At 39.7% G+C, this 27,225-nt stretch overlaps 1 protein-coding gene and 1 long non-coding RNA gene across 4 annotated transcripts; both read right to left on the bottom strand.

Annotated features, from left to right (window-relative positions):
• Positions 1-1,049: 1,049 nt before the first annotated feature.
• Positions 1,050-10,129, bottom strand: LOC111856995 (ICOS ligand-like). Of its 3 annotated transcripts, none has more exons than XM_023837411.2 (6): positions 9,894-10,128; positions 9,291-9,337; positions 7,549-7,854; positions 3,655-3,951; positions 3,413-3,540; positions 1,050-2,946 (listed from the first exon to the last, which is right to left on the bottom strand). In XM_023837411.2, exons 2-6 carry the CDS (start codon positions 9,322-9,324, stop codon positions 2,917-2,919), a joined length of 795 nt encoding a protein of 264 aa, XP_023693179.1. In that variant the 5' UTR covers positions 9,325-9,337; positions 9,894-10,128; the 3' UTR covers positions 1,050-2,916. The 3 variants fall into 3 exon arrangements, with proteins under 3 accessions (XP_023693179.1, XP_023693159.1, XP_023693169.1); XM_023837391.2 differs by having other exon boundaries at positions 9,291-9,340; positions 9,894-10,127; XM_023837401.2 differs by having other exon boundaries at positions 7,549-9,337; positions 9,894-10,129.
• Positions 10,130-12,870: 2,741 nt separating this feature from the next.
• Positions 12,871-16,377, bottom strand: LOC140578881 (uncharacterized). The gene is made up of 3 exons (XR_011983177.1): positions 16,130-16,377; positions 14,315-14,497; positions 12,871-13,680 (listed from the first exon to the last, which is right to left on the bottom strand). It is a non-coding gene; the product is annotated as an uncharacterized lncRNA (long non-coding RNA).
• Between the last annotated feature and the right edge of the window lie 10,848 nt (positions 16,378-27,225).

The raw sequence follows: 27,225 nt of genomic DNA, 5'->3' as shown, positions 1-27,225 counted from the left end.
TCCAATGTCAGTGGCACTTCAAAAAGCAGCCCACTCTCTAATGCACGGGGAATTTGTTTTTTTTCCACAAATATTTTTTTTCTGCCTTGTTTCCTTAAAGCAGCTACATACTATAATCTGTAATCTCACCCAGACACTGGCCATGTTTGGTGAAAAAACTGTAGTACTCTGGTACTACATTAACTTTCACGATGAAAAAATCCTGAATAGCTTGTAAAACAGTGTCAGCTTTGTCATCCGGTACTGTGAACATATAAAAAAAACCTTCAGTGCACAATGAATGAGTAAGGCATGTTTCCTTGCCCAGGGCCAACATTAGATGACTAAAATATGACTATAACTAAACCACATTTTTGTCAAAAGACTAAGACTAAAACTAAATTCAATTATGCTGTTAGAATTAACACTGCATACCATATAATTTTCACTTTTAAACTTTTAAAGTGCATGTAAACATGTTAGTCTTACTGAAATCGTACTAAATTGAATTTCTCAAAGTTGGACTAAGACTAAGCCTAGGCGCTCTGTGCATGCTAAGATGCTTAGAGCATAGCAGAGGTCGCATTCAAATAGGTACCAAGAGTACGGTACTTCAAGGTTTTGATTTTCCACTCATGTAAAAACTGGTACTGGAGTCAGCTAGATTAAGATCAGGCTTTTTCTTACCTTCAATTAGGCATGGATATTATTGTGCAGGGAGTTTATGTCTTGCTATAACATTTTTTGTCATGATTATTCATTTCCAAATTTCTAGTATGTTTAAAAATTAGTTTGAAGTTTTACTTCTGCTGCCTTTGCACAAGCATCTGAATGATGAGGATTCCCTGGGAGGTCTGGCTGTAGTAATACAGGGGCATACCTCTGGGATAGTGCCTGACAAAGTGATCAATACAATAAGAGTTTGTTTACTGGCAAACTGTTCACTTATTTGCAATCCTTTACTGTTATATTACAGTGCTTTCAGGCCCAAGTACGGTCCAGTATTTCTTACTTGCCCTATGAGAATGTGAACTCAAAGAAAGGGAAAAACAACTAGATAAACACTGAGATAGTCGTAATTTGTGTTTATATTTTCAAATAACTGCTGGTCACATCTGGATGTACTTGGGGGAAAAAAGCAATAATGAGCACAACAATAAAAAGTCATATAATATCCAAGATGAAATTACTTAATATACCTTTACCATGCATTCTTCCATGTCACAGACTGGCTAAGAGATTGTAGGATGATCAGTGTCACACTTTAAAGAATTATGAGTGGACTTTATACAAAAAAGAGATTTAATTTATCAGGGAATGAATCCATAGAGGTTCATCCTGAATATCTTAAGGAATACAACAGGGAATTAAGCCTGGCAGACAGAACAGTGTTCAGTGAAAACTGGTAATTATGTTAAAGGTTACAAGGCTAGGATGCACAATGAATCTCTACCCTCTATATTGTAACAATACCACGTTATGTATGATTATACTGTAAGAGGGTGTAATAAAGTTGAATATAAAATTAATGGATAGACGGATGGAATAGTTAGTCGATTTTTGGATATATTTACAGTTTGACCCTTACATGATTAAATTCCATCTCCGTGAGACACACAGCCACATATACTGTACACTCCCACCATATTACCGTATATACACTCATTGGCCACTTCATTAGGAATACCATTCTAATACTGGGTAGGCCTCAACTTTGGTCTGTTCTTCATGGCAAGGACTCAGTTAAGTGTTGAGAACATTGGGTCTATGTTGACTTAACGGCATCACATAATGGCTGCAGATTTGTTGTACATTCATGCTCTAAATTTCCCATTCCACCAAATCCCGAAGGTGCTCTGCTGGGCTCAGATCTGGTAATTGGAAGGCCATTGAAGTACACTACCATGTTCACAGAATCAGACTGAAATGACATATGATTTATGACATACTGTACAATCCACAGTATACCACCAACAGGCACCCTGGACTGTCGACACAAGGCAGGTTGGGTCCATGAATTTGTGCTGTTTACACCAAATTTTTACCACCTCTTCTCCATGTTGCAGCACAAATTGATATTCAACAGACCAGGTGACATTTTTCCAGTCATCAGCAGTTCAGTTTACATGAGCCTGTAAGCACTGTAGTCTCAGTTTCCTGTTCTTAACTGATAGGAATCCAATATGGTCTTCTGCCATTGTAGTCCATGCACCTCAAGGTTCAGCAAGTTGTGTTCAGACATACTTTTTTCGTTCATCACTGTAGTAATGAGTGGTTATTTGAGTTATTGAAGCCTTCCTATGAGCAGTCTACCCATTATCCTCTGATTTCTCTCATCAATAATATGTTTCTTTCCATAGAACTGCTATTTACTGGAGTTTTTTACACCATTCTGTGTAAACTATAGAAAGTGATGAAAATCCCAGGAGATCAGCAGTTTCTGAAAAACTTTACTTATATCACATATATCTAATTTCCCCTTATTCTTATGTTTGATCTGACCTATATCTGAAGCTCTTGGCCCAAATCTGCATGAATTCATGCACTGAGCTGCTGTCACATGATTGGCTGTTTAGATATTTACCTGAAGTGTCCAGGTGTTCCTAATATTGTAGGCAGTGAGTGTATACATACATTTCTAGAATAACAGGTTTAGGAGGTGATCCAGATTCTTGTTGCCAAATTAAACTATTCAATTTGAATGAGAAAGTCATCATGCATTGCATAATGAAACTAGCTTAGGCGTCAGTATCTGGGTTTCTTTAGCTTGTTGTCACTGGCTCAGATGTAGGTAGATGTAGTCAAATCTGGAAGCTTCCATCATCCACTAATGCAGTTCCCTCCACAGTCCGCCATGGGGTCACCGATGAGTCATTTGTGGACTGGCTCCTCTGCTTAGAGAGTCCTTAGATTAATTATGTCTCTTATTTCCCATACTCAGACCACCCATGATGCTCCAGTATAGCCCTTTAAGAAAGAAATACGCTTAAGTACCTGAACCACAGCTATGATACAACTTACCTACCAACTCAGACAGATAACAGGTTAATATAATGCAGTTACTCAATACAGCTTTGCTGTTGGAATACGACAAATAAACACAGCTTTACACTAATGACATATTGGCTACCTTCTAATACTACCCTCTAACTTTCTCTGAAGTTTCACGGTGACGTACAAGAAGCTAAAAATATTTTAGTAATTTAAATATTCATTAATTTCACAATAATTTAAGTTTCCTTTTGTGTCAGCTACTATTTTCAGGGACCTGAAGTATAAACGTTACTACATGTGTTGTTTATGACTAGTATTGTGAGAGGCTTTTCCTTTATAAAAGAGGCTCTTCTCTTCTAATAAACAATTAAATACTTGGTTCAAATATCTTGGTTTGAATACCATGCAAATAAGCGGGAGACAGAATGAAGAAGCTTACCATTTGAGTCAGATGCTGCCTCCTGTAATGCTTGATCAGCAGTACTGTGACTATCAGGATACTGGTCAAAATCCCTACTGTGATGGGAACCACACTGACAGCTGTGATTTGTTCTTGAATCTGCTTCACTATAAACAAGACGACAGGACAAGATCATGGTCAGCAGGAGAGCATGGCAAGAAAAGCTATAGGACTGAATGGACCCCTTAGGGCTAAGGAAACAGTGCACAAAGCTTACTCACTCGTGGGGGTGATGGCAGAGGGAGCGGGAAGAACTTCAGCAGTGGCATTGAGGTGCAGTCTGGGATTCTCCACCACACACTTTAGAATGGTGCCATTATCCATGCTGATGGATAGTGTGCTGGTCAGGGTATACAGCTGAGAAAAATTGTCCTGGTCCTGTGTAGAGTTAGCCACAATAGGCTCCCCATTGCGCAGCCAAAACAGTCTCCCCAGTGGGTATCCTCCCCTTGCCTGGCAGTGGTATTTCCCTGTTCCAGAATTCATCCCATTCACATCCAACTGGAGAGTATAGTTTGCTGGAAAGAAGAGGCACATATAAATTAATCTCTAAATACATGATTGCCACAAAAGTGCGCAATGAAATACCTACAGAGAATTGAGATATTGGTATTTTTTTCCCAGTACAGGAAGCTTTTTCACAAACCAGCAACTTTTGTCACATTCCCATGGTAGGAACTCGGCCTAACTGATGTTCCTCTGAGGTACTTCCTGAACCTTTTTTAGTCCCTAATCTGGAATAGGTACTTTGGGCTCAACCAAGACTACTGGGTGGGGCTTACATTCATAAACTTTGCTGAATGGTTGACCACAAGAACTGGTGTTAATTTGGAAGTTACTCAGAAATGCAGGGGGAAAAAAAGAAATAAAAGTACTGGAGCAAAAATTGAGCAGATGGATTTTTTATCAGATTAAATGCATTAATGAATAACTTTTTATGCTTATGTCTCCATATTTCTGCATTGGAAAATTCAGTCAATAACCAATATACTTATAATCTCGCCGGTGCCAGAGCATGTGAGCGGAGTGGAGCGGTGAGAGTTTCCGCTCCTCTGCTCTAATTCACACTAAGCCGCTCCGCTCAGCACCGCCCCTCGCTCCACTAAAATTTCTTCCCACTCCAGTCAAATCGCTCCACGCTTCCTCCAATTTAAAAGAGGGACAAATAATCTGCATGCCTAACAAATGTCACCTTAAACCGAAGCCTTATATCATAAAGAAATATGAGCAAACGCAACATTGCCAGTCAGAACAGAAAATATTTATTTTTAAACAACATAAAGGCACAACGGACAGGTTTGGCAATGGCATTCCACACAAAAATAGGCTTAAAAATAAAGGAATCAGTGGGCTTAATAGCCTAAAGAATATACAGGCTAAACATCCACGTTTTAAATTCCTCATTTTTTTTCTGTTGATGCTGCTGCGTCTCTCTATAAAATAAAATTTCACTGACAGCGTTACGTGAAATTAAAAAATCCTATTAGACCTACTTTGAATGACAAAACTAATTTATTTGATTACCAATATTTACCTTATAGGCTTTTACACTTTTATTTACTTTATAGACTTGATATGCTACAACCATATAAAACTTGCTTACATTTTGCTCTGGCCTCCGCGTGTTCGCGTAGCACACTCTCATGTTTCCGAGAAAGGTATCTTTTTAGATTCCAAAGTGAGTCTTTACTCACTGAAACAGTTTTCAGTGTTCTTGCTCTACATTATTGTCATCTATACGTTTGATAAGAATAGTACACTTGTATGATCTATCAGTTTCCTTTGTGAAATACTTTGCGAATTCCATCTCGGCCAATTTGTGTAACAGTCTTGATAACTGTACAGATTAATTCTGGGTAGATTTGGGCACGCCTCAGAGTCGTAGTGTGAGCGGTATCGGAGCGAAATTGGAGCGAGATAGAGCGACCGCTCCAGCCTTAAATAAAAAACCGCTCAGCGCTCTGACCAAATTCCGCTCGCTCCGCTCCTCGCTCACGCTCCACTCCACTCCGCTCACATGCTCTGGCCGGTGGTGGTGGTGAAACTTGCAAGCACCTACTAAGGGAATCACATTGCATCATTTTTCATTCTATGGAAAATAAAAGATTGATCTGCTGGCCAGATTTAATAATAAATTTTAAACATGTCATGCTATTTAAACATAAATATAAATAAAAGTATGCTTCCCATTTTTAACCAATATGGGATGTGTTTTGTCCTGAATTTTTGGAGTGTGCAATCAAATCCCCCCAATACCTAAAAAAAGATTTTTTCATCTTTCATTGTTTTGGAATTGCAGCATAGTTTCCTATGAAATTACAGGTGAAGTTTAACCTATGAGCCTTCCTGAATCTCCCATACTTATTTAGCATAAATTTCACAATTCTTGTTTTGTGGTGGGAAAACGGGTTCCCAGTGAAGACGACTCAGGAACTTGGAACCAAGAACTAGGTTCCTGAACTTTGGAGTGAAAGTGCCTTATGTGGCAAAGTGTGACAGTCCATGATAAAATGTATGGGTTACATCTCATCTCTGCACTATACAAGGAACTACCAGGGCCAGTGACCTCCTGCACCCAGGTTTGCTTGAAGCTGCATTCTATAGCAGAAAAAACATCATACAGTTAAAGAAACTAATAGAACAACGTTTTTCCACAAAGCTTTATTTTTTTTTTAACTTTTTTTAACGAGTTTTTTTATTCTAAGTGTAAGCAATTATGGCTTTTTACGCACTTGACCAACAGGAACCTTGAGTTCTGTTTTCATAATGAAAAGCATTGTGTATGCTGCAGCCTACAACAGTAAATAGTCCCATATGGTAATCCACATAATTATGTTAGTTGTGCTACATAATATGTGAATTTAATATCCGACGATTGAGTTAAACCCAGTGAATAGAGGAGTTAGACTAATTTTAATATATCTAATACTTTTATGTATAGCTAATGTTTATGCATTTTCTTGTGCAAATGTTGTTTATTACTGTGGTATTTATTGGATGCTAGACTGTTAGATTTAGCGTTGCAATAGCTACTCATTGTTATTTGGCATAAAAGTGAATAAAATAATACAAATGAGTTGTTCAAGTAATGAGTCAACCACAATGCCGAGGAGAGTAAGTCTTTCATATTTCAAAAATGGGGACTAAAAGAGTGAGTAGTTTGGTCAAATGAGAAAGTGAAACGGCAAATGAATTAGCATGTATTAACTGAATTTAGAATATGTATATCACCATATTGGAATATAAAGATAAAATTATATAATTATAAATTATTATTTAAGTTATACAGTAAAATGCCGTTGTAGTGGACTCGCTTATAACGGAATATCGTCTATAACTGAGGAGGTCCCCTGGTGCCGGCCGTGCGCCTTTAAGAACATGCAGAAAAAGCATCGGATATAGTGACTCGCATATAACGGAATTTCGCTTATAACAGACAAACAGTTTGGTCCCCAGGGCCGCTATTAGCTGTAGTTTTGTCCGGCTATAACAGACATGCAGGCTCCGCCTACAAGGATGTGGCGTGCCGGTGATATCCAGCGCAGATACGTAGTCGGGATTATTAATAGTCACGCATCTGGTGAGGTAAAGTTGGATTACTACATGTACAATATAATAATCTATACCACAAGTGTGTCTGCTAGGGTGTGGCATGAGTAAATGGTGTCCTGTAGTTGTGTTCTGGGCATACAGCAACTCTGGATATAAGGGACCGTTTTGCCAGGTCCCTTGAAGTCCGCTATAACTGGATTTTACTGTAATTATAAAATTCTAATTTATAGATATTTTTAACCCCCCCCCCCCCCCCCCCCCCCATCTTTGAGTCAGACGACGTCTGACTCAAATTCCACTGATAATTAAAGTGAACAGCAATCATTAGCATACTTCATGAATGTGTAACATATTAGCCATGATACTGATAGCTTTATGATACTTATTACAGTATAGGGTTATTTAGGTTGGTAGTCTTGCCATGGTACTTGCTGTGATGATTTTGTTTTTAAATGGCAAATGAATATAGCATGCATCATTTGAATTTATACTATGTATTTCACCATTTTTAAATATAAAGATAAAATTATGCAATTCATGTGACATAAAGCAAACACACTCACCAACCACCTGGAGTGACACCTTTGTTTCAACTATATCTCCATTCCTGTAGAAGCAGCTGTAGGTGTGCTCATCAAACACAGATACATTGCGGAGCAGCAGAGAGCAGTTCTTATGATTTTGTTGGTAATAAAGGTGGGTCCTGCTTTGATCCGGTACAGTCACGTTGCCAAACCGTTGGACATACTGGGCAACAACGGTTAGTCCAATCTGCCAGACCAGGTATGGGTCCCCTGTACTTGCTGGGCAGGGGCAGTGGAGATGAACATCGTCACCAACAAGAGCCAGTTGTGTGTCATGGGCCAGGGCTGGGTCAGAACAATCAGACACACAAATAACAGGAGGCATTTATTGCTACTTCACAGGACACACAGGCACACCCCTTACTAATGTTTTTTTGGCAAGGGCCCAGTTGAAATCCAAATTGGATTTTAAATCAGAGGAAGAGAAACTGAGAGCAATACTTGTTTTTCTTATTATAAATATCTGTAAATGAATAAACAACACACTATGCAAACTACAGTTAGCACAACCCAAAGCAAGAAGGTTTCCAAGAATAACACAGTAGGAAAAAATGGAGCTAAATCAATTAAAAATACAATAAGTAGCAAATCATTACCCATTTGCTTACACTCTTTGATGACAAAAACACAAATACATTCCAAATGCATGCAGGACCCTCAATCAGAACTGTTCAGTACATTACATTGTTATTTACTGATAGTTTGTATCTCGCTTAAAATTTTAATTGTTGCCTGTAATTTAGGCAAAACATATAACTGTAGCCAACATATAACAAAAATAGGTATAAATTTAGGTGGTGAGTGAAAAAGTTCCATTCTTATAAGAAGGAAGCAAAAGCAGCAGATTTCAGAAGGTTCACCAATAAATTCATGCTGATTAACTCACTAGCTGCCTATGCAAAAAGATATGTGAGAGGCTGATGCAAGAAATGGTCAGCAGGCACTGGGGTCACACACAAGCATGGGGGGAGTGGTTTTTCAGATCATACGCCCAGGACTCCACCATATTGGTATACACAATCTCGATAGGACTGAGAAGCTGATGTGAAAGCAGCTTTGGGGTTTTCGGTTCCTCTGCCATATGACTCCTGCCTCTGTCTACTTCATTTGTCTGCTTCTGCCACAGAGGAAGTGACCTCTTTGTCCAATGAGTGGAACAAAAAAAACACCATGCACAGCTCTCTTCAGAGATCTGAACTTTTTTCAGCAGGGAAATCCCCCACATTGTTGAAATGTCTGCCTCAAATTCCACTGATAATTAAAATGAAGAGTAATTACTTCCATACTTCTTAAATGTATAAAATATTAGCCACAGTACTGATGGTTTTATGATATTTATTAGTGTAGGTTTATTTGGGTTGGTAGTCTTGCTATGGTACTTGCTGTTGTTATTTTGTTTTTAAGTGGAAAAGTTCAGTGACAGATTTAATCATTCTTATGTGGCCGTGCATGGAGGTACAACTTTTTAAGCTTTAGAAATGCCATGACATGTTGAGACATAACACCATGGGTTTGCGTCATTTATTTGGTTCAGCAACCTGACACACTACACAATCAATCTCTTGTTTTTCCTGAAGAAGGTCAAGTTCTGTATCCTCAGAGTACAGCTGTTATTTCAAAACCTACACTGGAGTTTGGCTTTGTGTTGTGTTTTCTGCTATAGACAGAATGAGAGCAGAAGTCTTCACCTACCTGTTTAAGGTTACATAAAAATGACGTACCTGTTAGAAGGCAGGAAAGCAGCATGACTAACATGCTACAGTTTATTCTGCTGGAGGTAGAAAATATATAATGTTAATAAATATTAATAATTAATTAATGGAAGTTCTTTTGGCCAAATTTCAGTTCACAGTGATGTCAGGTGACATTGCTTAAAATCCCCGTTCTTTCCCCTTTCGTTTTATCGACGTTTCACGTGCTGCCGTTAAGGACTACTGCAGTTAAATTTACACTCTGAATGCGTTACATTTTACTAGAGAAAATCAAACGTTATTTATGTTATAATCTATGCTCTAAATATTTATATGAACAGCTCTTCCAACATGCATCATCAGTCGATCTGTTTTCTATAATCATCTATCCAGGAAAAGATCATTGAGAGCCCTTAACATATCCTACCAGGAGCACACGACGGACTAAATAGAAACACTTATTAAACTGGTAAACCGGCGCATACAAACTGATCACACACCCCTTGGGAAACGTGAGGCAATAGTCTGCTCCACCAAGCAAGCCGCCGCGAAACTACAGTTAAATTAAAAATACACCTTCCCGAAAGCATTGCTACAACATTCATTTAATGAAAGAGAAAACTGGAAACATACCAGTGTTCTTCCATTTTCACCGTGCGTGGGAAATTGAGAAGCAAAACGCGATTAAAAGATAAAGTCAGCGCAGCCTCTGCCACTTCCTCTGACGCGTATCGATTGTGAAATTTAAATGGGAAACGTGTTCGTAGCTCTTTAAGAGCCCTGTGAATTACCCGTTACTAAAACTGCAGATGATATTGCTTGCAGAAAGCATTGCCGTTCAACCCGTTAGGCGACATTGGTGGCCACTTAAGAACTAAACCCAGGCGGCGTGGTGGGGGGGGGGTATTTGACTCCTACAGAGTCTGATAATATTTCAGTTACGCCTCAAGATCTGTTCCAAAAACACATCTACTAGCCTGGGAGACACAAACACTATGCTGGTCCAACCCAAAACAAAAACATGGTGCCTGATGTCTTGCTAGGAAAACACCAGTGATACATGGCTGGCTACTACTGATCAAGCCCATCTGCTAACAGTTCTCTTCCAATAGTCGCAATATAAGACGACTGAACCAGGGAAAGGAAAAAGAAAGAGGTCTGTTAACCGCCCCCTGCAGAAGGACTGTATAAGAAAACTGCTTTCTGTCACTACCTTGGCCAGCTGAAACAAGCTCTAGAGCAGCGGTTCCCAACAGGGGGGTCCCGGCCCACAAGGGGGCCTCAGCGAGCTCTGAGGGGGGCCGCGTCATATTTTAAATTTTTTTTAGCAGTGGGCAATCAGGAGAACGATCGTGTTGCCTTAGTTAATTTTATCCCCTGGCTGACCAAAAAATGGACAAATTTGTAATTCGTCCTCCACAAAAAAGACAGAGTCTCACGGATTCGCCCTCAGCAGCTAATCGTAATGACCCAAGCATACTGGACCCAGGTGAGGAAGCTCCAAACATTTCGGGTCGCAGCGCTAGCAATACTGGAAACACGAAATACAGGAAATACCAAGATATATAGTTACCTGAACTATGGTTTTATTCCATTTTCTCGAAGCAAAGAGTCCCTGACCCAGCCACAGTGCATTATCTGCGCCAAAGTTCTTGCTAACGAATGCATGAGGCCGTCCAAATTAATAAGACATTTGCAGACGACTCATCCCCAATACCGCGACAATCCCAGAGCATTTTTTGAGCGCAAGGCAAAAGAATTGACACACACCCAAAATGAGATGAAGGACGTCACAGCTACTGATAAGAAACTTTTAAAAATATCGTACACAGTTGCTGAAAAAATCGCCAAAGCAAAGAAAGGGCATACAATTGCAGAAACTTTGATTTTGCCTTGCGCAACAGAGATTGTCAAGGAATTATTTGGAGAGGATAAATCAAAACAACTGGCCAAGATACCATTATCAAATAATACGGTCAAACGTCGCATCGCAACAATGTCAGAAGACGTGAGGGATCAGCTTTGTGCGCGACTTCGTGGTAACAAATTCGCACTTCAAATAGACGAGTCTACCGACGCGTCAAAAATGGCACAACTCCTCGCATATATACGTTCGTTATGAATGGGAAAACGAGATAAAAGAAGATTTTTTGTTTTGTAAAGAGCTCCGTACCACAACGACGGCAAACGATATTTTTGAAACTCTTGATAATTTCATCAGAACAAATGAGATAAACTGGAGTGACTGTATTGGGGTCTGTACTGATGGAGCTGCTGCGATGACTGGCAGGCAGTCCGGGGTAGTTCAGCGAATCAAAGAGGTTGCTCCGCTTGCCGTCTCAACGCACTGCTTTCTGCACAGAGAGGCGATTTCTACAAAAGAAATGGAACCCAGTCTTTATGGAGTTTTGGATGTGGCCGTAAAAATCGTGAACTTTGTAAAAGCCAGAGCCACCAACTCCAGGTTATTCACTGCTCTCTGCGAAGAGGTCGGCGCTGATTATCATACCCTGCTGATGCACACTGACGTGAGATGGCTGTCCAGAGGGCGGGTGCTGATGCGTCTGTTCAGCTTGAGGGAGGAGTTGCGTGATTTTCTTGCAGATAAAAGACCAGACCTTGCAGAGTTTTTGGACGATGACAAATTGCTCGCACAACTCAGCTACCTTTCAGACATATTCGATGAAATGAACTTAACAAACATGAAATGAACTTAGCATTGCATTGCTTAACAAAGCAATGCAAGGTGCAAACATAAACACTGTGGTGCAGCATGAACGAGTAGAAGCTTTCAAAAGAAAACTACACATTTGGAAAACCCGTGTCTCCTCTGGAATCAGTGACATGTTTGAGCACACCCATGCATTTATTGCAGACAGACACTTTGATTTTAAAATCATTCAACGACAAATAACAGTGCATCTATCAAAGCTTCTGGAGAAATTTGAAAGTTATTTCCCAGCTCTAACTGAGGAGCAGGCAGCTGATTTTCTGTGGATCAGAAACCCTTTCGCCGAGAACATTGAAACAAAGCTTCCAACTACACTGCCTTCAAGACTTCTGGAAGAGCTTATAGAAATATCTTCTGATGCCAGCCTGAAAGCTCATTTCAGTGAAGTTTCACTGGAATCATTCTGGTCTGAAATTGCAGAAGAACACCCAGTCTGTCACACTGCTGCAATAAAGGTGCTGATTCCCTTTTGCACCACCTACCTTTGTGAAGCTGGGTTTTCAACCATGACAGCCCTTAAAACCAAATACAGGGCCAGACTCACCCTTGAGGATGATATGCGTCTTGCTCTGTCAAAGATCTCTCCACGTATTGACCAAATTATTACTCACTGCCAGCAGCAATCCTCACACTGATTGATAAAGCATAACAAATAACATGCAAGTATTAAATTGTAATAGCCTTTATTAGTTTTTTCCCTTATACACCAGTGTGAATACTGATATTTTTGTTATTGAATTTCAAATAGGGCCAATTTAAAGGCCAAAGGCTTACGTTTTCAGTTACAAATGGCCTACTGATGTTTTGCTTTTATATTTTACATTAGACTATTATTTGTGCATAAACATATCTAGATATAGTAATAAACACACCGTTTGTTTGAAAACAACATTTTTTGTCATCCTTACTGCAAACTTATATGAGCGATAATATCATTAAATGTAGAGGGGACCTTACAATATTTTCCGGGGGAAAAGGGGGTCTCAGGCAAAAAAAGGTTGGGAACCACTGCTCTAGAGCACCAACCTCACCTTTGCTGTCACAGTGTGTATATCTTGCACCCACTTGAAGACCCAATATAGCACTACTTTAGAGCACTCTAGCTGCCCATTTACCACCTCTTCACCCATTACAACAGGAATTGGAGCTGTTCCAAGTTACTCCACTGTTGGAAGAGAGTTCCTGGGAATCAGTGCTGTGGTAGGGAAAAAGTATATAACTCAAAGAGAAATGTAATACCTTCAGCAAGTGAGAGGGATTCAGAGAAAATTGTGGTGAACTCAGTAGGTGAGCAGCTGCCAGATTTACTTTGTCTCCTAACGTGTTACTTTGTGGTTATGTTTTTGTTAGTTTGTTTTTCCTGTTTGTTTTTGACCCATTTTGGTCCCCTTATTTTCTGGTTTCCCCTTTGGGGTGGATCACCCCTTTTTCCATACCTTTGCCATGCCCCGCCATAAAACCATGTGATAAAAACTCTGTTTTCGGTCCCCACAAGGGGAAACTCAATTTTATAAAATCTGTGAATGCAACTTGTTCTAACCCCTTGGGGACCCAGGATCCACACAAAGAGCAGAGAGAGAAGCAAGGCATCAGGCAGATCATAGTAATTAAAAAGTCATAATCAGGAACATAAGCTGGAGTCAAAGGTCAGAATGCTGGTCCTGGGGGTGCAGGGCAATGCAGGTACATCTGTAAACACAAGCAACATGAGACACACACTCTTACTGAGACAGGGATTGGAACACACACACATTGGGCTGAGAATTGGGAGAATCACTCAGCCAACCACACAAGAGGAGAATTGAATATTTGAGGAAAACCTGGGATAGCGTATGCTCAGAGATTGGATATACATTCTACTGAAAGAACCTGTTATACCAGTTAAGTATAGGGTAGGTAATTATTAAAAGCCAGAAACTGGACTGAGACACAGCTGAATCAGAACTTTGGGAGGGAAGACCTGAAAGGGGCAGGTGTGGCTCCAGTGATGGAGCCATCAGCCTCACACCTGTATGATTACCTTTTTTTTGGGCCAATTATGTTACACTCAACAAACTTACTTTAATTTTATGTGCAATTGTATTTGAATGTTAGCCATGTAGATGCTTGGCCCCTTCATATGCTTGATAAAGATGAATTTCCCTAACAAATGTTTATTTAGATCACAGAAGACAGGTTTCCTTGATCCTCCCACATATAAATAAAGTTGTCAGAAAAGCCTTCTTCTACACGACATTGTACAATGGTCTGCAAGCTCATGTTCTCGATGTCACACTGTACCTACATCTAATATATGTAACTGTAACTATGGTTGCTGGTGTACCTGTATATGCCCTTTCGGCCTACTGTGCTTGTCCATCAATGTCTCATCATCTATGCATGATCTAACCAGTCCTGTTCTCTACTTTCCTTCCTTTTCCTTCCCATCCAAATGGTGCCTGGGATAGGCATAATCTGAGCTGGAGTCCTGGTTCTGCCCCATGGAATGGTGCACTATAACAGAATGCTGTAAAAAAAATAGTGAAATTATTACATTAACATACTGTTTATCAGTAAAACGGTACAATTGTTATGTCCTAAGAAATCATTAATTATGTTGGTATTACAATGTTGTGCATATGCATGGATGTTGCGTTGTAGGTTGCTTGTGGTGTCAGTTCTCAGTTCCCTTCTAGGCCTGTGGCCTGTACTACGAAGCGGGGTTACTGGCTTATCGAGGTAACTTTGCGAGTAACTTGATGGCATGTGGTGTAACTTCGCGATTAACCCGTACTACGAAAGGTGGGTAGGTTTTACTCGAGGCATGCTGCTATGGCAATTTATGCTAAGTCTCAAGTCTGTCAGTATATATGAAATGGAGCACTGGCATATAATATGCATACAATGTATTAATGAATAACTGTTAAAGAGAAAGTTATTCTGAAAACCCAAGGGGTGTGCATTGTTCCCTGTTGTCCACTGATCAAAGCAGACTTCACTAAATGTGCCTGTCTTGTGTAGTTTTAAAGTTATTAACCCATTCATGTATTGTCCCATTGCACATTATACGGATACATTCGAACATTCAAAAATTAATTAAAATTCGTACGTAAAGCAATCTGGGAAACAAAGAGGTGTGCAACAGTCACCATGAACCCAAAATGCTAAACCACCATGTCATTACAGCTGACAGGACCTATTATATTAGCCAATGACACAATTTGGCATAAATCACGAAATGGTTTGAAGCGCAAAAGTAATCGGTGTGCATCGATGTCTGTGTACTGACATCACAATTCTGTCATTAAAAATGCCCCACCTTACTTCCGTTAATAGTTATTAAAGCCAGAAAAATTTAACCGCGGTGACAGGTTCCTAGTGTCACGATGCAACGCGGAAGCAGGCGAATGAAGCCGTGAATAGGGGAACACAGGGTTTAATTCCACAAAAGGCAGGCAACAACACATTGACACTACAATGACCGGACTGGGGAAACACACGGAAACGCGGACTAAATACAATGGACCAGGGGCGTAGATTTCGGGTGGACGGAGGGGATGGCCCAATCCCAAACTATACCCTCGATACTCCGCCTTCATTTCGAGTCACACTCCCGCCGAGTCACCCTCACAACACGCCCTATGCACTTAAACTGAAGGAAACTGTCACAAGAAAGATTTGAGACAGACTTGCCCTCTTGCCCTTGTTTTTACAGTCTTCTTTACCGGAAAGAGGAAATGCATTACGTAGTGATTTGACGAAATGGATCCATCAAGAAGCTGTATTGTATTTTCTTTAATGACATATCAGTTATTTTAAAAAAGCACAAAGTTTATCTAATGCGAGAAGACGACGGCTACATCGTCTTATTGCACTGAGCAATTTTAAGTATGTACACGTCATATTGACGATTGTACAATTTCTACCATGAGTGTAAACTTAATTAGTTTACACGCATAAAACATTACGCATTACTTCTGTACCAAATACCAGATCCAGATCTGTAGAGGAAAAAACAGGCAAATATGAAACATAAATTGTTATTGCTGGTGTGATGTTGATCGAGTTTGCGTACGAATGTTTCTTCGCGTGGTTTCTAGTTTGAAAAGTACACAAAATCTCTCGTAATCGGATCACGATAAAATCTATCTGTACTGACCAGCTATAAATAACTGCTTTCCTAATTTTTTTTCTGCAGCGATGAATTATAACATGTAACATAGACTTTCTATATGTTTTTCACAGTGCTGTTAGAATCCAATTATTAAATTATCGCGCTGTTCTGTTTCCTGTGCGCTAGGAATTGTGGGATATGGAAGTGGTAGTGGAATCGCGCGAGCCACCATCGTTGCTGACTCGCTAAAGGAGGGCATAATCGACCACTCCCCCATAGCCCTTGCTGCTTTGAGACACACTTCAACATGGCGACGGGTCTCGGGAACGCGCAAACGAAGGCGGAGTGGTGAGGCGAAGTGTGTAGGGACCAGTTTGGGATTGGGCCGATGTGTCCCCACCAATATCCTCCGACCATTGAAATGTCCCCACCAATAATTTACTCCACTTAAAAAAAAACAAAAAAACAATCGTGCTGTCAACATTAATCTAGACACGCAGAAAGGGATAAATCACGTTCTCTCCTTGAGTCCTCCCGCCCCTAAAACACATATGAGTCATAGGTCCCCACCAATGTCCAGAGCAAATCTACGCCCTTGCAATGGACTAATTGACAACGATCAGGAACAGCCAGTAAACACGGGGAATCCACATGGGGTTAACGAAGGGGCGTGGCACACGAGAGGAGCGGACGATCGGGGCATGACACCAAGTCGTTTTCTCACTACACATATGCTTCTATTTTATCCTGTTGTAGATCATTTGTTTGTTAAACAATGGCTCACCTTCTATTAAGTGTAATATGAAGAGACACCTTTTTCTTATTAGCTGTAAAACATAGAAATATGCTATTATAAGTGGAGGCTAGACACAAGAAATCTTTCATGAGTAGAAATATAAATACATAGCACAATCACTTAACATGATGTTTTTATATTTCATCTTGACTTGCTGCCATGTACGCTTTCCACAACTAACGCATTTGAAATCAGGTCAGTTAAGTTACTGTTAATTAGTTAATTGTTATTAGGTTTACATTATGAGTAACATCACAGTAATGTAACTTTAGGGAGCATTACATTACTTATCAGCAAATAATAGGCTTCTGAATTGTGTCGCATACAACCACTACACAACATTAATGAACGGACTACAAAAGGCATACAGACACGGACTTAAATACATGGAACTAATGAAACTCGAAAGAGCTGATGACAAGGGGATTCCACATGAGGTAGCGAGGGGGGCGTGGCACACAGGAGGATCAGCACTAGCAGGGCGTGACATGTTTTTAATTAAAAACGCACCACTTTCGCTTTGTTTGCTCCTCTTGTCCAGGTGCTGGCTGCAAGTTGTTCAATAATGTCAAATAATGTCTATTAATATTTATGCATTATGTATTATGTATTATGGTGAATAATACACTGAACCAGGCAGGTAACAAGTGACATCACTTGTAGACGTCATATATCCTGAAGTGAATTTTCACTACTCAAAGATTTTAACCCCTTGAACTCATCACGTAATGACAACCAATGTGTATGTGATCTATAGTCCCAGCTGGATTGGACGGTGAAAATCCTTGTAGTTCCTGCTCGATATTTCTCAAAATATATCACCAGATGTGAATATGAGTAATGTTCCTTGTTAGATAAAAATCTCAAAACAACTTTGGATCAGTCTGTATACAATTAGGGACGTTACTTTCAGACATCATACTGGAGTAAATATTTAGTGGCCCAAACCCTTTTAATTCCTGAGCTCCTGTCTGGAAATCATCACATGTTACCCTTTGAGAAGTCATATTTTTGTTTAGATGTAATATTCTGTCATGAAAATGTTTGGCCCTTGGACCTTTGCTTGGATATGGTCAAGTAATGAAAACCAATCCAAATATAAATGCATTTCAGTGGTTAAAAATAAATAAAATTAAGTCATATTATTTTCAGATATTTTCTTTTTTTTCCTTTCAACTGTATTTATTAGAATTTTAACCAATAACACTAAATGATACAAAAGATACAAATGTTGGTCTTGATCTTAATACCCCCCCATACCTCCCTCCCTGTCGTACAAAATAAAATTGAAATAAACAAATTATATAAACAATACAAATCAAAATAATTGAAAAATAATAATTAGAGGGAAAAATATATATATATATACATACTAGGGCTGTCAAAATTAACGGGTTAACGCGGATTAATCCATCATCATGATTAATCTAATTAAAATTTTTAATGCAATTAACCCATCTGCAGTGCGGAATGACTCAAAATCCCTTAAATGTCTCTGTCAACCCATTTCGGGCAGTTTTGGTGCGTTCCATTTGCCCTCGGAACTCATATTCCAAGTCAGATTCTGAGTTTTGAAGCCGGAAGTGACGACATGCGCACTCCAGTTTCTTGGAGATCTGAGAAATGCAAAGAGGATCCCGACATTCCCGAGTTCAGAATCAAAGATGGCTGCGCCCTTTATCAACAGAAGGGAAACTTGTAGTTTTATACTGTTTAAGCACTACTTCTTATTTGTGGCTCATTAAATCGGTCGCACACACTATACCGTCCAACTTATCTGTGGACGTGTTGCTATGGAGTTTTATACGTAAAGCACTGCACGTAATGTGTTATCAACTGATATTGCTAACAATGGCAATTAACCGGACTAGAATTGGATTTTATGATTAGTCGGATTATTTGTCAGATTTACGGTAGTTTGGGCTAATTGTACGTGAAAGAAGATAAAGACCATTTAAACTGAGGTACCTTAAATCTGACAAGTTGTCGGGCTAAGCAAAAAATCTTGCTTTTTGATATGGGTCCATGGTATTGCACTTCTGTGGCAGATGGATTGCATCTGACTCATGTTCAAGATGTTCAGTAAACATGTTAAGTGCATATATATTCCCTTTTTTTCTTGAATCTGTTTGCTCATACAAAATGAAATGCGATTAATATAGATTAAAAATGAATGATATTTAATCGTGATTAATCGAAATTAATCCACAGCAACCCTGTGATTAATCTGATAAAAAATTGTAATAGTTTGACAGCACTAATACATACATATATATATACAGTCGTCCCTCGCCACTTCGCGCTTCTACTTTCGCGGCTTCACTCTATCGCGGTTTTTTGTCTATTGATTAAAAGGTTGATCGAGACAATAAAAATGATACATCGCTACGCATCGGAAGCATCTTTGCTCTTCGTAATTAAATGTACAATAATAACAATATGATATTTATAACGTCTAATATTTCTTATTTTCTATTATTTTTTCTAATATTTTGGGTAATACGAGTGTAATTGTCATGACCTGCCTGTCCGATCCTCTTGTATATGTGTGCCACGCCCCCTTATTAACCACATATGCAACCCCGATTGTGACCAGAGCATGTGAGTGGAGTGGAGTGGAGCGAGGAGCGGAGCGAGCGGAATTTGGTCAGAGCGCTGAGCTGTTTTTTAATTAAGGCTGGAGCGGTCGCTCTATCTCGCTCCAATTTCGCTCCGATACCGCTCACACTACGACTCTGAGGCGTGCCCAAATTCATCTGTACAATTATCAAGACTGTTACACAAATTGGCCGAGATGGAATTCGCAAAGTATTTCACAAAGGAAACTGATAGATCATACAAGTGTACTATTCTTATCAAACGTATACAGTATAAGTGCTGTGAAGCTGTCGTAATCTAGTTAAATGTTTAAAAATATTTATTATTTTATCATATTTTATGTATATTTCCAAGCTTATTCACAGGTCTTTCCTGCATTCATCTCACCATCCGTCCATGCCTCCTCAATCAGACAGATTGCTTAACTTGCAGCTGTCCAATTACGTGTACATATTTTATTGCTGCAGATAATTAAAGTAGGTATGATATACAACGCTGAAGGTTAGATGTATAGTACAATTACATATGTACAACATGAGGTCATTTCAGTCAGACAAACGTTTAAAATGGAAAACGAGCTTTCCATTTTTACCAGCAATTTCCATAGCACGTCTTAGTCGAAGTACTACACTGCCATCTATTGGACAAGTCAGGTTACTGAATCGTGAAATGTGTCTGTACTGAAATGGATAAAAATCCTCTTGTAGGACCACTACAAGAGGATTATCAGTATGAATGTTTATCAGTAAAAAATAATTTATTAAAATAAATATTACAGGGCTCTCCCTGAAAATAAAATGCTCTTAGCTTCCAAAGCCAAGGACACATTCTAGCGATTTTCCAGGAGACTGGACCTAACTAACCTGGGGCCTTATGAAAAACAATCAGTTCATGTTGAAGCTCACAAGGTATGGAGAACAAGAAACACAAGTAAGGGAGAAAGGCAAGGTGCAAAGCATACACAAGCAGTGTAACGACATATCAAGTAACAATGTATGATTAAAAATGCATCATTTCTCACAATATGAATAGTGGCCCGTTGCTCCTACTATAGTCTCACACCTCCAGGGTCATGGGTTCAATCTGCACCCCTGCTGTAATAAACAGTGAAATTATTACAGTAACATACTGTTTATCAGTAAAATAGTACAACACTGTAGAAAAAATGCTTTCTGGGCAATATTTATGCGAACCTTGCCGATAAAATACTGTAATGTACTGTAATTCTTTACATGAACTGCAAAAAAAAATAAACTGTAGAATTTATTCAAATTGAATGATGTAACAATTTGCACTCACTTTTTTGGGTTGAATTTAAACCGTTTTTAAGTAAAGTATACCCAATTCTAGGAAATATTTTAAATACATGAAGCTAAAGTCTACCTACTGTCACAGTACCATCCCCCCCATCCCCCCCCACCAGACCCACTCTGATCAGATAACTTTTTCTATGTTTATAAAACACACATGATACTCTGCTTTTCAGTTATTTTATTCAAGTGTTATTTTTAACAAAACAATTTTTATTTCAGCAGCATCACAAGCAGCTGTGGATCAAAAACATTTTTTTGTTAAAGGTTCGCAAAAATAAAGTTTAATATAACTTCAAACGACTATTAAGTAGCCCATAGCCTAACAAAAATTAGAAGCCAGGGTAATTTACCTGCGTGAAGTTGGCCCCCCATATGTTTCAGATTTCAACCAAACTGGTCTCAATCGTATGTGCCGCGTTTGTGCCGGATTGTGCCGTTAAAATTTTTGTTTGTGCTGTTTTAGTTTCTGAGATATAAATGTGTGTTTACATGGTGACGTCATCAGCGTGAAGTGGCCCCCCCATTTGCGTCAGATTTCCACCAGACCGATCGCAATCGTGTGTGCTGCGTTTCTGCTGGTTTGTGCCGTTAAAACTATCCTTTGTGCTGCTTTAGTTTCCGAGATATTAATGTTTGTTTACATGGTCACGTGACACCAGCGTGAAGTTAGCCCCCCATTTGTGTCTGATTTCCACCAAACCGATCGCAATCGTATGTACTGCGTTGTAACCCATGCTATCTGCACGCTCGCGTTTGCACAGCACTCGCTCGATTGGCGTTACAATAGTGCCAAAAGTCGAACCACGCGTGCGTGTGCGCTCGCGAGCTGAAAATCTATCCGCTCTACGCGCTCGCGTTCGCTGGACCCTATCTACGCGCTCGCGTCTGCACAGCACTCGCTCGCTTGACAGGATGAATTTTGACACTTTGGAGGCGGGAACAGTGGCTAATATCTCCGCTCCTTTGATTGGTTTTTTTAAATTTTGACTACGATTGGCCATTTGCTTTGGTAGAAGATGAAGATAACTTGTCACTGACCGCGGTTAAGTTAGCCTCATATTCGATATTCAGTTTTATGGCATTAATAACTTTTAACGGATGGTTGGGTGTTTTTAATGACAGAATCGTGATGTCCAGTACATAGGCAACGATGCACACCGATTATTTTTGCACTTCAAACCATTTCGTGATTTGTGCAAAATCGTTTTAATAGCTAATATTATATGTTCTTTCAGCTGTAATGACATGGTGGTTTAGCATTTTGGGCTCATGGCGACTGTTGCACACCCCTATGTTTCCCATATTACTTTACATACGAATTTTAGTTAATTTCTTAATGTTTGAATGTATCCGTATAATGTGCAATGGGACAATACATGAATGGGTTAGTAACTTTAAAACTAGACAAGACAGGCACATCTAGTGGAGTGTGCTTTGATCAGTGGAGTACAGGAAACAATGCACACCCCTTGGATTTTCAGAATAACTTTCTCTCTAACAGTTATTAACACATTGTATGCATGTTACATGCCATTGCTCCATTTCATCCATATTTATGCCAAATATGTATATACTGCTTTTATATTAGGCCACTTAAAATTAATAAATTGTTTTACATGACTCAAACTTCTAAAATATTGGTGAGTAGGGGATTTTATATTTTATATTTTTAGCGAAAAGACGATCGGCAACAGAGATATACTAAAACTAGAAAATTAAACTTTAATTTGTCAGTATCTCAACATTTTAAACTCTCAACAGTTCAAACAATTACAAGAAAAGAGAAACCTTCAAAACAAATGCCTAGTCTAAGAGTTTAATTGTCTTGCCACAGAATGGCCCAATAAAAGCGTCCTCCTGACAATAGCAAAACAGTTGTGTGACCTCAATGAGGGTCACTATTATTGGACCACCCTACAAGAGACTACTTGCTCACAGTGCACAGGATATCAGGATTTGGCACATTGACGATCTCTGACAGTTTTTGAGGTGAAAAAAACCGGATTTTTTGAAAAATATAAAATATTAAAAAAATCGAGGCGGCACCAAAAAATTGAGGCGGGCGGCCATGTAAAACAATTTATTAATTTTAAGTGGCCTTATATATGTGTACTCATTCTTTTTTTTTTTTTTTTTTTTTAACTATAATGTGTCGGTGTACGGCTGCTGGATCAATGCCATTCTTGATCTTGTTTTGTCTAATAACCAGGACAGGATTGGTAAATTAGACGTTTTAGAACCACTTGACAGTAGCGATCATAACATGGTTAAATTTGAGGTTAAGTTTAGTGCCCGAAGAGCAAAGTCCAAATCAAAAATATATAATGTTAGGAAGGCTAACTTCAATTGTATGAGATTAAAACTAGAAACTGTGAACTGGATGGAGTTAAATAACAAAACTGTTGAAGAGGCATGGGAATTTTTTAAAAGCACATTATTGCAAGTGCAAGAGGACTTCATACCTGTTTCCAGCAAGAATAAATCTAGGAAATTGCAACCTATGTGGTTTAATAGGGAAATAAAGTATAAAGTAAGGAGGAAGAGGGCTTTGTTCCAGAGATGGAAAATAACTGATGATGACATAATAAAGCAAGAGTATCTAAATCTACAGGCTGAATTAAAAAATGACATTAGACGAGCTAAAAGGAATGTCGAAAGGAAGATCGCATTGGAGGCTAAGGATGACGTTAAAAGTTTCTTCCAGTATTTTAACTCTAAAAGAGCTCTAAAAGCTGAAATTACTAATCTGCAGGATAGTAAGGGTCTTATAATTGAAAACGACATTGACATAGTAAATGAGTTCAATGATAGTTTTGCACGGGTATTCACTGTTGAGGACACTAGTAACTTACCAGTTCTTATTACTAATCTAACATCGTCTATAACTAATATATATATATAATATATATAACTGAAGCTGATGTTTTGCAAAGCCTAGCTAAGCTCAAAATAAATAAATCACAGGGCCCTGATGGCATCTTACCTATAGTGTTAAAAGAGATGAGGGATATTATTTGCCGACCCTTAACATTACTGTTTCAAAAATCCTTATCTGAAGGTGTGGTACCTTCTGATTGGAAGCATGCCAACATAACGCCCATTTTCAAAAAAGGGGATAGAAGTAATTTGTCAAACTATAGGCCAATCAGTCTAACTTGTATAACTGGTAAAGTTATGGAGGCTATAATCAAAGAGAAAATGGTAGATTACCTGGACTCAAATAACATTTTGAAGGATAGCCAGCATGGATTTAGGAGAGGTAGATCCTGTTTAACAAATCTGTTGGAGTTTTTTGAGGAAGCTACTCAGGAAATTGATGATAAGAAGGCCTATGATGTCATCTACTTAGATTTCCAAAAGGCTTTTGATGTTGTTCCCCACAAGAGGCTCTCACTTAAACTCAAAGCGACAGGTATTTTAGGAACTATAGCGACCTGGATTTATAACTGGTTAACGGATAGGAAGCAGCGAGTAGTTATAAGAGGCTCAATGTCACAGTGGGCCTGCGTTCATAGTGAGGTACCGCAGGGTTCAATTTTAGGACCACTTTTGTTCCTAATTTACATAAATGATATAGACACCAATATATACAGTAAACTGGTGAAATTTGCAGATGACACCAAGGTGGGTGGTGTAGCAGATACTGAACTAACGGCTCAGCAGCTACAGCGGGATCTTAATTTAATTAGTGACTGTGTCAGGGTCGGCCTCCCGCTGTGGTCCTTCCGTGCCCCTTCCCCGTTTGACCAGCAGGTGGTGCTGGTCATCCCCTCCATACGTCAGTCCTTGTTTCTCCCCTGTCTCTTGTCTGGTCTCGTGGCTCAATGTATTAAGCATGTGCTGTCTGTTTGCCCCTTGGTCCTGAGTTCCCTCTTGTTGTGAGTTCGAATCCCGCCTCCTCTGTTTTTGTATTTTGCTCCCTAGTGTTTCATTTCAGTTTCTTTAGTTCTTGTGTCTGATTTCGTAGTTGGTTTTGTCCCTTGTGCCCCTGCTTGTGTCTTTACCTGTTTAATTCCCTAGTGTTGGTTTCTGTTTCCTTGATTAATTCTTAGTTTCCCTGATTGTTAGTGTCTGAGTTAATTGGTTTCACCTGTGTCCTGTTTCCCTAGTCTTTGTTAATCAGCCTCACCTGCCCTGTTAGTCATTACCCCTGTAGTATATTAGTTCCTGCCTTTGTTCTGTTCCCCGCTGGTTCATTGCGTCGTGTCTAAACTATTGTCTAAGCTTGTGTCTCTGATGTCTACGTTTGTCTATGGTATGCCCTTGTCTCTGGTTTTCCCCCATGGTTGGATTTTACTTTAGTGTCTTGCTTTTCTAGTTAGTTTTTCCATGTGTGTTACTTAGTCTAGTTTATTCCTCCCTGTTTAGTTTTGACCCCTCGAGGTCCTTTTGTTTTGTTAGCCCTTCCTTGTGTTTTTCTTAGTTCAGTTTAATAAACCCTGTTTTGTTTGCTGGAGCCGCAAGTGGGTCGTCCGCCCCTCCTTTGTGCACCATGCCTCGTTCCCGTTCCCGTGCCGTCCGGAACCATGACAGACTGGGCTGACACCTGGCAGATGAAATTTAACATAGACAAATGTAAGGTACTCCATGTAGGGAGCAGAAATATAAAGTACAGGTATTTTATGGGACCTACTGAAATAAAGGTAGCTGATTATGAGAAAGACCTTGGTGTGTATGTTGATGCTTCCATGTCTCATTCTCGCCAGTGCGGGGAAGCAATAAAAAAGGCCAATAGGATGTTGGGGTATATTTTTCAATTCAATTCAATTTTATTTATATAGCACATTATCACAACATTACATTGTCTCAATGCGCTTTACATTTCTGCCTCGTAAGGACCCCCCATTGAGTAAGCCAAAGGCAATGGTGGCAAGGAAAAACTCCCTAAGAGGAAGAAACCTTGGGAGGAACCAGACCCAAAGGGGGAGCCCATCCTCCAGGGGCCGGCAGATGAGTCAAACAAACAAGATGAAATGACTAAGCTAATACGGGGGTTGAAATATGTCTCAATGCAGCGGCCGACCGGTGCAGGCACGTGGTGCTTGATGCACGATGGCAGGATTAAGAGACACACAGCCGCAGGATGGATGGCGAGGCATCGTGTTGAGCCAAGGGCAGGCAGGTTGGAGGGTAGTTGCCGGAGGTGGAGGTAGTTGTCTTGCAGGCCGCAGAGGCATAAACTCTTCAACGACATTGTGCTCCATGGAGCACACCCCAGAAGGGGTGAGGGAGGAAGTAAGAATAATTGTTTATTAGCCAGAGTTGAGGAAATCAGAGGCAGTGCAAGCAAAATGATCGAGTGCAATATTCGTCTAGGCTCCGGCAGATCTGAGTATAGCAGCATGAGAAAGAGGGAGAGACAGGCGGGAACACAGGCATGGGGACTCCCTGAACATCAGCACTCTAGTGTAGAGCTAGAGTGACAGCACTGATGCCTCAGTTTATCCAAAGCCAATGACACCGATCCCCACCCAGCTCATCACCTCATACTGTTAGTCTGACTGGGAGTGAGGGACTAGCTGGAACCAGAACTAGGTTTCCTATACGCTAAGCTATACAAGTGCGTTTTTAATCTAGACTTGAAAAGCGAGAGTGTGCCTGAATCCCGCACATCCGCCAGGAGACCATTCCACAGCTGCGGAGCTCTGTAAGAGAATGCTCTGCAGCCTGCCGTAGCCCTGTCTACTTTAGGAACTAATAGATATCCTGCTCCTTGTGAACGAAGCAGGCAAGAAGGGTTGTAAGGGACCAGAAGATCATTGAGATATTGTGGTGCAAGGCCATTCAGAGTTTTGTAAGTCAATAGTAATAATTTGTAGTCAATCCTAAACTTGACCGGTAGCCAGTGCAGGGAAGACAGGATAGGGCTAATGTGATCAAATTTTTTAGTTTTTGTTAGAACTCTGGCAGCTGCATTTTGTACTAACTGAAGTTTATGTAGCGATCCAGATGGACAACCCGAAAGGAGGGCATTGCAGTAGTCCAATCTAGAAGTTATAAAGGCATGTATTAGTTTTTCTGCATCTTGAAAGGACAGCAACTTCCAAAGCTTGGCTATGTTCCGTAGATGATAAAATGCCGTACTGGTAATGCTATTTATGTGAGCACTGAAGGTCGAAGTCTACCAGGACACCAAGATTTCTGACCACTGTTTTAAATTGAGTAGGGAGGCCGCTAGGGTTGGGGTTTACAAACTTATTGCGGGCCTCCTTAGGACCGATTAAAAGAACCTCAGTTTTTTCAGTAGACATTACATAGTTCTTATGTTCTTAACTAAATTTCCCGAAGGAACCTTCCCGAGGGATTAATAAAGTACTATCTAATCTAATCTAATCTATTGACAGTTAATTGGTAACACAAATTAATACATAAATAATTTGTAAAAGTGTGATTTAGGCAGTGCACCGTGGGACAAAGCAAATGCACCACAGTTG

Source organism: Paramormyrops kingsleyae, chromosome 16 (genome assembly GCF_048594095.1).
Source record: "Paramormyrops kingsleyae isolate MSU_618 chromosome 16, PKINGS_0.4, whole genome shotgun sequence".
Classification (NCBI taxonomy): Eukaryota; Metazoa; Chordata; class Actinopteri; order Osteoglossiformes; family Mormyridae; genus Paramormyrops; species Paramormyrops kingsleyae.
The sequence above is the reverse complement of the archived record's forward strand: the minus strand, read 5'-3'. Positions and strand labels throughout refer to the sequence as shown.